Source organism: Montipora capricornis, chromosome 5 (assembly GCF_036669925.1).
Source record: "Montipora capricornis isolate CH-2021 chromosome 5, ASM3666992v2, whole genome shotgun sequence".
NCBI classification, from domain to species: Eukaryota; Metazoa; Cnidaria; class Anthozoa; order Scleractinia; family Acroporidae; genus Montipora; species Montipora capricornis.
In genome coordinates, this window is record NC_090887.1 from 12,428,460 (window position 1) to 12,440,959 (window position 12,500).

The window sequence follows — 12,500 nt, forward strand, 5'->3', positions numbered from 1 at the left end:
TTTTTACAAGTGGTATGCGGTTTTCTCCAAGATGATAACACCAGTGGTTCGGTGACGAGTTCTTTTCTTTGATTAAACTGCAACGGTCATCTTTTGGTTGCTCTATTTGCCCGTGCCACTATCCTTTTTTCATAATGCGAACGTTGTGTTCGCTGCGAAAATTGGATTGTTATCATGACAGAAGAAACGATGTCTTGTTTACGTTCCTGGTGTATTTTGCATAGCAAACGTAAACTGAATAAACTTCGTACAATATTGGACGATTTGTCCTTCAGAATCAAGAGTTCACCTCTTGTAAACAATTTTTGCTTTTGTTGCACTGGAGACTCGGAGCATTTTCATTCTTCTTCAGATAAATTTAGCCACTCTTTAACTTCTACATCAAGTTTCATCGGCGGCTATATAACTGTGTGGATGAGCTGAAATTTGTCATCTACGCATGTGCGAAATGGTGGTTGTCGTGAAGGCTTGGAAATAGCTTAAATTCATTGGTAGAAAAATATATAGGCGATTTTAGTTGCTGATTCTATGGCTTAGCGGTTAATACAGAGGGGAAGTAATCTCGAACGTCCAATGGTGCAAAGGTTCGAATCCTTGGAACGGCATGGGATGTTGTGGAAGCCCATGGCAAGTGGCACAGTCCGTTGATAGTAACGTAAGGACCGTAAGGAAGAAGGGAAGGAAAGGAAGAGACGTCCAAAGAGATGTCCAAATGCTGGGTGACGAACAAACGACGTTGGACTAGACTTTGTTTTTTTAGGAAATGGGCTTTTGTAGATGAACATTTTCGTGAATATGATATCGTCAAATCTGATAAAAAACATGAATGGCAGCGCCGGTTTTTCTGGAGGGCTAATTCTTTTTGTTACTAGTAAAATTCTATTTTCAAAGTAAATCATTCTCGTACCCAGAGTCCGCTTTTTTTTTGGTCAGCACCAAGAACACAGCCAAAAATACGCGCAGTCGCGGTAATGTTGTAACCGGAAGTGGGTGATTCGCGGACTTCCTGCTTTGACTGTCCGTGTTCTCGGGTGCTGACTAAAAGAAAAGCGGACTCTTGGGACGAGAAGGAGAGTAAACATGAAATAAAGATTCGCTCTGACGAAGGGCTAACGCTCGAAACGTCAGCTTTTAGAATCTCTGTACGGTGGCCAATTTACATTATTATCAATATACGCGGCCAAATAGAAAATCGGCCTCTGCAAAACACACGCTCAGCGGGCCGCAAAAGACTGACATCGGGCTGCTAATGCATTATCAGCCCTACAGCTGATTGGTTCTTGCTTCATCATCCGATGATGATTCTGTTACCAGTATAGACATTTTTAAGGTTAACTTTGTGATATGCCTATTACTTATCGACGATTTTACGCATTTTTTCGGTAATTTTAAATAAGTTCACTGGACTGAATTGATTCTTTAATAGCTTGTTCAATCAACACTTTCATGATGATTTGAAGTGACTTTGAATTCGTTATTCACTTAGCTTGTATTATTAAAACTCGCATTCTTGATATCATTTGGCCTTGTTTATTCATAATAATGATAATGACATGACGTTTTGAGGGAATATTGTTTATTTGCGCCCGCGTAGTGTCATTTGCGGCCCTCGCACTTCGCTTTGCTCGGGCCGCAAATGACACTACGCGGGCGCAAATAAACAATATTCCCTCAAAAAGTCATGTTATTCCCTTATTATCAACTCCGTTGACGGAAACTTGTCCGTGGAAGTGATAAATAAGGAAAGAGAAGTCGAAACGACACTTTTCTACTAACTTTCTAGTTTAAATGTGCAATACAGTAAACACCTACATATAAGAACATAAAATTTAAGAACGTGTTAGGCTAAAAATTCCATTTTAGACTCCCCTTACATAAGAACAAGGGGTAGTCTAAAAATTTAAACGGGTTCTGGAACAAATTGTACTTTAAACTGCACCGACCTTGCTCAAAACTTAGTTTTCATGGTTATGAAAAATAAGGTATCAGCATCCTCATCAGAGGAAATCAGTCACACCATATAATAGAGTAGATATTTTATGTGGAAATAAGAACCAATTTAAGAATCTTGATAGCCTAAAACGTCTGTAAATACCACTTCTATGAGAACATTTTTAGCCTAACTTAGAAAACATCTAGGTTCTTATCATGTTAACTTTTAACTTATGGCCGCCATAGTGGACGAAAACGGAAAGATCTCTCATTAGCTCCTTTTGTTCGTCCACCAGTAATTGTACATTGAAGCATTGTTATCTGTGTCTCTACAGATCGGTTGCAAACCATCTATATACAAGAAAAATGTAGTTTACAGTGCTTATTTAGGAGGGAAAAAACTGACAGACAGAAAATAGATGTTTTTATGCCCGGTTTCGGGTGGCGACTGCGTGTTTCTTAGTAATAGAAAGAAGAGCTTAGAGTGGTTTTCAATTGAGTGTCGAAAGTAATTAGATAATTACTTTGGTTTATGATTACTTCACTCAGTGATTGGTTCAAAGTTCTCGCGCCATTTTTTCAACCAATCAGAAGTGAAACCAAAACCAATCATGGCTCGCGTGTGCACATTTTCCCGTGCTTTGTGTCGGCTACGTGTAATTGCTTCGAGTTTTGATTGGTTTACTGGATTATCTCTGACCTTTTTGATTGGCCAAAGTAATTACTTCGGTTTTGGTTTTACGACACTCAATGGAAAACTGCTCTATCATAAGAGAAACAAAATGGGTTTAATGAACTGATAGATGAAAGGTACAATTTTGAAAAGTTTTGCATTGAGACGCGGACGGTAACCGGAAGAGAACATTTGGCTTGCCAGGGCAGTGGTGTGTCACATATTTTTGGACTAATCATCTCTAATGAACAAATGATACTCAGCAGTGTAAGGCCCGTTTCAACCGTCGAACTTTACATGTGCCGAATCTAATGCAAATTAGAAAAATCTATTGTTTTCGCTCATTTGCATTAGAGTCGGCCCATGTAAAGTTCGACTTTTGAAACGGGCCTAAATGTGGTTGCGTGAAGACAAGTCAGTATTGTTCGAGCGCGTAAATTTAAGGACTCAATTTATGGCTGTCCATGGCTTTTCCTCCTACATAAACTTTTTGGTGCAAAGATTTCTGTTGAAAATACTAAAACAACCTGTGAGACAAAATGATCATCACACTCGTTGCGCAGAAAACTATACTAATCTTTGCCACATTATAAGGTTAGTCATTAAAATTTTCGCTCAGTCATCTCAAAATGCCGATATGGCGTGAGCACTCGTGAATAGAAGCATCCTGGGATAGAAACAACCTAGAGACGAAGTTGGCAATCTTGTCCCCAGGGTCTCTCTTCTTCCCGGGCCTTCCTTGGAGAGACCCTGGGAACGAGGTGAGCAGTGCAAAACTGTGGAATTACCCTAGTTTTGTTCTACTTCCGCGTACCTAACATTTCATCCTTTGTGTATTCCGAAAGAATTTTTGCGAGATGCAACCGTGGTTTTAGAAGAAAGCGTGAGAATGGAAATGAATAATAAGTAATGGCATTTTCAGTAAACAGATGTCGACTGCCCCTTTCTTTCCAAAAGAGATGACTTGTGCCGAAATATACATAATGTGGGCGGTAAGTTCCTGCACAATTCGGGCGTTGCTATAACAACACTGAGCGGAAATTCTAGTTGTCACAAATGTATATCAAGAAGTCTTTCCTTTTAGGAGTTTCCTGGGTCACAAGGCTATAGCAGTTTTATGAAATCGATTGCAGATTATTACTGGAAGCCTTATCATTTTTTATAAATCACATTTCAAAACAATCTGAATTTATGATAGAAATATTTTAGCCTTAAATTGCGCCCAAGGCAACCATCATCGACAAAGTGGACGGCTGTTTTAACATGATGACAGCGGGCACACGAAAGAATAACATTGTGTTCTTTAGTTGTTCGTAAAATTGCTCTCGGTAAAAGCACTTGACTCGCTCGGGATTTATCCAAAAGTTTTGTTTTTATGTCACACTTTTAAAGTTTCTTTCACTTCTTTCACTGAATGAGGGCTACTTAGTTTGAATCCTTGAATTATCTGTGATGACGGGGTAAGAATCAAGTAATAAAGGGGTCAAGTCTTCATTATCTGTTTTTTCTTTTGTTTTGATAAGACGCTTTTCTGACAAATTTTCAATGGCAGAAAGATGCGTTGTTTACAAAGGAATGGGAGGAATATCTTAAAGGCAAATAAGTTTTTTACGCTGGCTTTTACCTGTAAATTTTTTGGTAAGAATCAGCGTTCCATTTCGTCAAACAAAGCACCTAAACACCCGGTTGCTGTATGTTCTTGTGTAAAGTACACTGACTTTGATTGAAAACGATGTCGGCCGCAAAAGTTAAGCTACGAAACACGCTATAATTAGCAAATATCCACAGAAAACTTACACATACTCTGCCAAATAACCAAATTTTGAGCCCTAGAACACGAACGTAAAACAGTGAATTATTCATTTTCGATCTTTACCTTAAAACCGTTCGTCCGATTCCAGTTCCAAGGTCGTTCGTTGTTCGACGGCGTGAAAAAGACGCCCCGGGAAACGGCACCGAATGAGTTGGCTGCTGTTATGAAAGCATGAAGGAAAACTCTCTTAATTAATCGAACTTGTGTCCATATTTGAGAACTGAGTCGCTCGATATCAGTGTAGCTAACAGTCAAGAAATAAGCCACGATCATAGAAGTTGCTTTGCTTTTAAACAAAACACAAATTTTAACCTGACGTCGCAAACGCGGGGTGAAATCTCTCTATAGATTTCGTTGCCGATCGACATTTTGGAAGTGGCAAGTTGGAAAAACTGCACGATTTCTAGGATTTAGCATATATTTACTTCAAATGACTTTTTGGTTGGTATTGTGTAGTCGTTTCTAAACGCGAAGGAGTTTCAGAAACGATGACTTCTGCGGCAACGATCGAACGCCGCAAACGATAATATCATCGCTATAAAAAGGAAAAATCTCCGTGCTACAATAGCGGCCCTCATACCTTTGCCGTGCTTTGCAAAACAACAACGTGAAATCATCAAATTTAAGAATTTGACGACAATATAAGGAAACAACAGTGAATCTTCTATTTTCCGACTTCAGAACCGTTCTTGAAAATCCAGTTATAAGGATACCGTCAGAGCCCATATTCTCTAAATTGAACAAGATGGAAATAATCCCGAAGTACTCAAATAGTACAAAGTTAGATTTTGAAGTGACATTTGCTTTGCCGTACTGTAGCCATTGTGGTTTCAGTTTAACACCCCATAGGATTCTATCTTCCGAAAGAAAGAAGCTTACGGCGTGAGAGCTAGCAATATCAGCTGAAAAGATGTAATCACCACGGGGACCTTCGCAGCAGAGCCAGGTGAAACGTTTCACATAAGAACTTGATAGCCTAAGTTTGGCAGGATCTTCCTCTATCAATGTAAACAACTTGCAGTCGATGCTGATGAAAAATCTACACAGACGAAATCAGTTTGGCTACCAACCTATCGGTTGAGTTTTACGTGAAGTCATCGAGAATTCCTTGTTATTTTCTAAAAAGGCTTGTACAAAACTGAAAGTGGAAAACAACCCCACTTAAAATCACGAAAATAAAAGCAATTATAGTGATAAAATGAAATGAGCTGTCCATAATCTTGAATGGACAAAAAGCGCTATTTTACAGACATCGAAATACACTCGGAAACACTGGCAAACCCAAGCTCCGTATACAGTAAATTTTTGCAAACAATATTTCACATTCTTTCAGCGATAAAACAATGGAAAATGGTCATAATCAGAGAGCTGCTCAAACCAGTAAGAAAAGTTTCACAAAAAAAACCCGAATATTGATTTACTTTTTACCAGCTGTTGAAGTTAACTATTGTAAGTATAAGATACTAAGTTTGGACTGGGTGTCAAACTTTCCAGACCTCCCCTTCTTTATCACAACAGCGATTGAAAAGACAAAGAAAAAAAAGCCTATTTCTTCTGTTAATTTCCTTCCCATAATTTTAACTGAAATGGCCCCTTTGTTTTCTTGTGATATGTAATCAGCTGTGGCAACTTTCAGCCAATGGCGTTATTTCTAGTCTTCATATCAGATATAGATACATATGCAACCACTTCACAAGCGTTCGATTGACATGAACAATTCACGCAGTCTCTAACTGCTACGACTCTAGTTTCCTTGGAAATCCTTCTCCGTTGTTCAAAAAGCTTTAACTCAGAGCTAGCGATTTCCCTAAATTCGTGCTGAGCTGATCACATGACGCTTTGCATAAGAAGGATACTCGCGCCCTGTCAACGAGTTTTACGTGGTATTCTCCGACAGCATACACAAGGTAACAAAACAATAAGACACCTTCCCTTTTTTTTCTATTTTGATGCAGTAAGGTAGCGAAAAACCGTAGTCAAAAGCCTTGACTAACTTTTTGACAAAAAAACATTTAAAAGGTAAATTACGGAACATTTGGACTTGAAGTTTGGTCGGACGTGTTTACTTAAAATAAGAACATGTACAGCAGCAAATCGAGAATAAAAGAACATCTGGAAGGCTTCGGCCATTTGGCTATTGACAGAGTGTGATGGACCATATGAATTCGCCCTACTGTAGACTTTGTTTGGCGTAAACTTTAAAACTATGAACCATTTGCCGTAAAAAAGGGCGCAATTTTTCAGTTACCAGAAACAATCGTCGAAGCCTTTAAGCGTCCTTTTTAGTGACCTGACTGGACCCGCTTCTCGAAAGTTCCGTTAACTTTCCGGGCCCGAAAATTTAGAAAGCTGGTCTTTAAATTTACAAGAATCGAAAAAAAAAAAAACAACATAATTGCTCAGGCAGTTTCATGCCTCGAAACCGCCGTGGTTTGAAGATAGAGAGACAGATAGGGAGCCCGTAATACACCCGGAAAGTTTAAAACCGGGATTTTCGAGAAATGGGCCCTTTTTTCCGAAAACAGAGATGATTTCCCTTTGCGGTGCATCAGTTGTCAAACCCGTAACGTGTCACTGGTTTATCGTGTTGTAGGTTTTGGTAATGAAGCAGAGTTTGTGGTAGAAGTAAGATTTTTCTAGTCTTGCCTTTTGTGAGATATCGATCTACTGCGCGCCAACTCGGCAACATAAGATGATGACGTCAAGTCGCTGGTTGGTCTTTATGATTTGTTTTCGGTTTCTATGATACTCAACTCCATCAGGTGTTTAAAGTAGGAAACTCCCACTATGGTATGGAGTACTACGATGGTAGCTGCTTTCCAGATAGGTGCGGCTTCAGGAGTTAGATTAAATGTCACCGTGACTCCTGTCCTTAAACTCTCTTATGGTTTTCTTGATCTGTCGAAGTAAAATTCCTATGTCGTCTGATCCTTTTCCCTGTTCTTTGTGATTGATCAGTTTGGGAGTAAATGCAGAAGACTTTATTGTCTCCTTCCCGTTAGCGCTTACACAGGAGTGACTCCATTAATGTGTGTGCAAAGATAAATATGATCCTAGTCGGATAATAGAGCTTTATCCTATATAGCTTTGATTGTTTGCACAGTTCTTTGAATGACTCGGACATAAGGTGAATCAATTTCTATGATACCATCACTTGTTCAAATCGATCATTCTCTACTGTCAGAGGAAATGCATGTGATATCGCACCAGGCAATGTGATGTCGTGATCCTGTGGTTCGATTAGCATCTTTTGTAGTCGTGACGGTGCCTGTGTTACACAGGAAATCCACGCAATGTTGACATATCCCACGTGTATTTCCACAGTTTAAACTTAACTTTTTAGCTTTTACAACTTCTCTTTGAAAGCACATGGTTCTTTTCTGACGTCACATGACGTCGCATACAGTGTCCAGTCCTCTGGCGCATTTCTATAGCTAACACTCGCCCCTAACTTAAAAACATTTCATGCATGACATTTGACTTGCAATACAGAATAATTCTTTACAAGAGTATTGGCTTGTGATTCAGAATTCTCTACTTCTTAAATTCTGGAGTGGGGTGATCACGCCCAGCTCCCTATGGACCACTTAATCTCTTAATGGGACATTTCCGAGCTGCTATTTATCTCGGTTTCGAGTCTTGGTGCTCAACTATTGTAAAGGAAATGAGTTCGATTTGCATAAGAATACGCAACTCATTTCCATTTGAATGGTTGTGCACCAGGACTCGCTTTGAGACTGAGGCATGCAGCAACTCGGAAATGGGCTATTCATCTGTCCATACTGATGTTCATGAAACTGTAGAACAACGACTATCTTAAGACAGTTTTCACAGCATTCACATAACGAATGTGTACACCTAGGAAAAGTCTCCTTTTTTTTGAGTACAACAATGTAATAGGCAAAAAAGAAAAACTGTTTATCTGCACTGGAATGACTGGTATGGCACTCTCCATTGTGGCAGCTGCCATACTACTGGATGGGGCATCATATGCGGCACTACCATGTTCGCGTTCCAGGACATCATGGGTGGTACCGGTGGAACTATATAGTTCAAGGCTGGTGGAAGCACACAGCAATGGTTCACCAGAAGTTCAGGTATGTAGGGTGTTGGCAATGTGGGTATCCCGAACTGCTGTATTCCTGAAAATGGACGCGTGGGATGAAATCATTGAAGATCTTGTCTGCAGCAGTAATAGCGGTCTTATTACTCGTCGAGTACGCTTGTGCATACTTGGTAAAGTGATCTACCACCACCAGGATATATTAATAGCCTCCTGCACTTCGCTCTAGGTGCACAAAGTCGATAGAAACCATTTGAAGAGGAGCCGTTTTTGTAATTGGCTGTAATGGTTCTCTTGTTGGTAGATTTGGACGTCTCTGTTTTAGGCATCGGCATACGTGATGGATAGAGTTCTCTACATCTCTTCTCATGTGTGGCCAATAAATCTCTCTCGGGCCAGAGCTAGCACTCTCTCAACAACAAGGTGGCTTATTTCTTCATGGAGTTCACGGTAAACGGTGCGAGCAAATTTCAGTGGGAGAAAAACCAGCTGGGTACGATAAAGTAATCCACTTTTTCTGTGTACATGAAGCTTGTGCCACTCGTTCAGGAGCTTACAAACCAAAGGTGATTCTTGATACTTTTCCTTCACGGTCGGTTTGTGGTTTGCTTTGATTAATTCAAGGACGCGTCCAATGTGAGGGTCTTCTTTCTGTGCTTTCACTAAATCCACCACTCTTACTTGATTGCAAGATGCTAGTGACAGGGCGTCGACAAGATGGATTTCCTCTTCTCCATCAGTCAGGGCTGTCAGCAGAATTGAGTCCCCATTATTTGACAATGTCTGGACTGCCGAGATTGCATGCAAGCTTTCGGGAGTTAACTTCTCAGTACAACTGTCCATGTAGGTGTGGAAGTCACGGGGCAATCGGGAAAAGCTATCAGCATCAGCATTCAACTTGCCTAGTCGATACCGTATTTCAAAGTTAAAGTTTGCAAGCTCTCCCACCCACCGCAATCCTGTTGCATGTAACTTAGCGGATGTTAACACATAAGTCAAGGGATTGTTGTCGGTCTATACTATAAATTCAGGAGCGTAATAGAGGTCCCTGAACTGTTTTGTCACTGCCCATTTCAATGATAAGAATTCCAACTTGCCAGAGTGCATGTGGTAGTTGCGATCAGACGGGGTCAGAGTCTAGATGCATATGCAATTACTCGGGTAGAGCCGTTCTGCTTCTGATACAAGACCGCTCCCAAGCCATCCTGTGATGCATCGGTGTGTAAAATGAATGGCTCATTATAATCAGGGTATGCCAGTAGAGGAGGTGAAGTTATTTTATCTATTAGGGTAGCCAATGCAGACTGGTTCCTGGGTTTTCACTCCACTGGTGACGAAGATGTAACTGTCCACTACGCAGACCTGGGCTCTGTCTGGTTGAGGTAGCGTTCTTTTTCCCCAGTAGGTCCTGATTGAGGAGATCATAAAAGGGTTTTGCTATTTGTGCAAAGTTTTTGATATGACGGCGGTACACACCAAGTAGACCCATGAGTCTTCTTACTTCTCCAACGGTCCCCGGTTTTAAAATCCTCATTGCAGTTACTGTATTTGTAGCTTTGGGATCTATTCGGTACCCGTCTTGAGAAATAACTCTTCCAAGGAAAGACACTTCCCGTTTGAACAATTCACGCTTTCCAGGCTTAAGCTTCACACCATAACTCTTCAACCGACGAAGAACTTTACGCAGATGTTCAATATGTCCCGAAAAAGTTTCTGAGAATACGATTACATCATCTAAGTAGGGGATACACATCTCGACATGCACGTAGCTCGCCAAGACAGCTCTCCATAAATCTTTGAAAACTTGCGGGCGTATTCATGAGTCCGAATGGTATCCGCACCCATTCGTATAACCCCCAAGATGTAATAAACGCAGTTAACAGTTGACGTTTCTCGCCGATGAACCCCTGATGATAGGCTTTTTCCTGATCCAGAAAACTAAACCACGACTTGCCCCTTAGACTGTCCAAAGCTTCCTGGATCCGAAGAATAGGATGCCGGTCTGGCACTGTTTTCTAATTTAATTCTCTGTAGTCTATACATAACCTCATTCCGCCATCTTTCTTGCCAACACAGACAACACTACTTGAGAATGTTGATTTGGACTTCCGGATGAAAACTCGGTTCAGCAAATCTTCAACGTAACCTTTAACTTCTGGGTAGAGTTGACGGGGTATGGGAATGTAATTCTTCCGCGCTGGCTGGTCACTAGTCAATCTAACATCCATCTCCAATTCAGGAATGCAGCCAACGTCATCATCGCTCGTTGCGAATGCATCCGCTGTCAACAACTGTCTTGCCTGCTCCTTTTTTTTACCATCAATCCACTCAAATCAACTTCAGGTAACAAGGGCAAGTAACTTTCAATCCGCTCAGCTGGTGTATCGTGTTCAGAGGGCGGTCCCTTGCATGGAGTCGGTGTCTCAGAATCCTTAAACCTGACTTCAACAGGAGTAACTGACCAGACAAGCTGGAGGCGCCCCAGGACAACTCTTCCAGGCAAGGTGATGTCGTGGTTTGTGTTGTTGGTCAATGCGACTGATGAGATGGTTGCATCACCCTCCTTCACAGTGGTAAGGGATTCGTGAACTGCCAATCCTGCAGGCGAGGCTGTCCACTCATCTATCTCAAAAATGACAGGGGTCTTACGGTAGATTGGTCCAGTATTATCACGAAAGGGTAAGTGAACATTCTCCCCTGCAGGGACAGTGTGTGGCTTCTTTGTAGATTTAACTAGACAAAGTTCATCGGAATTGGGAGTACGTATTAGGCTTATCAACGCTTATATGTCACCACTTTTACTCATTTTAAAGCTTCTTAACATCCTTCCCAGTAATGCATCATCTTCTTTGCCTTCAGTATTCTTGACCATTAATTCTATAACATTAAAACCAATGATGGGCTGCTCAATGTTCCGGCCCCATTGTCACCAAGACCGGAACCCTTGTTTCTGTCTGATTTTCATTTGTTAACCTTACACCAATCTCCACCCATCCACAGTAAGGGATATTTGTCCAATTTGCTGCTTGCAAACTTATGTACCCATCTGTACCAAGTAAGTGTTCAATATCTCTTATTTTGACGGTTGGTAGTTGGATCTTCAGGAAGTCTATTGAAGCAATTGAAACTTATACTCCTGTGTCCATTAAAACTTTTGTTGCCTTGTCATCCAGGTAGCAATCTACCAAACACTTTCTTTCCACCAGCTTAACTATGCGCTTCTGTTGCCTGGGAGTGATGTGACTTGCATACACACCTCTGTCTTGGGCATCTCCTAACCCCTTTTATTTAAACGATTCTCTCTGAGAGAGTTCCTTGACTGCTTTGCATAACACTTTATGCTTTGGCGAATGAGCCTTATGGCAACGCACCGAACAATACCAAACAGACTGGCACCCTGAATACTGTAGTAACTGTGTGTGGCAATAGAGCTTCAGGCAACAACTACAATGGTGGGACTTTTCTTTCTCTGGCAAGGCTACTCCCTGTCCCGCGGGGGTAGCCTGGCTGAGTTTCCCGGATAACTTGAGCCTGGTCTGACAGTAGCGTGAAATATGGTTCAAGCCACCACAGAGGTAGCAATGTAGGCATCGGTCGCCTTCCCCTTCCTTCTACACTCTTGGCAACAAGGTCGTCTTGTTCCAGCTGTCACTCCACTCCCGGCATGATGACTAGGTATCATAGTTCCTGCTTTCTGGTTACCTGCTACTTCCGGAAGGGTCTTAAGTGAGAGGTCTTATTTTTGTATGGTTTCATCAGCGAGACCAGTTGCCAAGGCATGCAGGAACAAACTTTGCACTGAGGAAGCATCATACTTAACCCCACTATCAGACTCTTTTGAAGCACTGATTATCTTCTGTCTAATTGTGAGTGCTCTTATCAAAACTGACTGAGGGTCTTCATTGGGCAGCTGTGCAATGTTTGTTAGAAGCTGGTAAAGTTCTGTGGCATTTTTCTAATGAAAATGGAAGCGAAGAATCTTACGCAGCTTGGGAAGGGTTAGGTCAGTCATGTTTTCT

At 41.2% G+C, this 12,500-nt stretch overlaps 1 protein-coding gene and 1 long non-coding RNA gene across 2 annotated transcripts in view; one reads left to right on the plus strand and one right to left on the minus strand.

Moving 5' to 3' along the window:
• Positions 1–12,500, minus strand: part of LOC138049542 (uncharacterized) — a 66,621-nt gene that overhangs the window by 7,866 nt on the left and 46,255 nt on the right. The window lies entirely within an intron of this gene.
• Positions 4,491–12,500, plus strand: part of LOC138049534 (dermatan-sulfate epimerase-like protein) — a 17,416-nt gene continuing 9,406 nt past the window's right edge. The window contains exon 1 of the mRNA XM_068895851.1: positions 4,491–6,325. Coding sequence (XP_068751952.1) covers positions 6,250–6,325 — 76 coding nt within the window. The 5' untranslated portion in view covers positions 4,491–6,249. The remainder of the gene's footprint in view (positions 6,326–12,500) is intronic.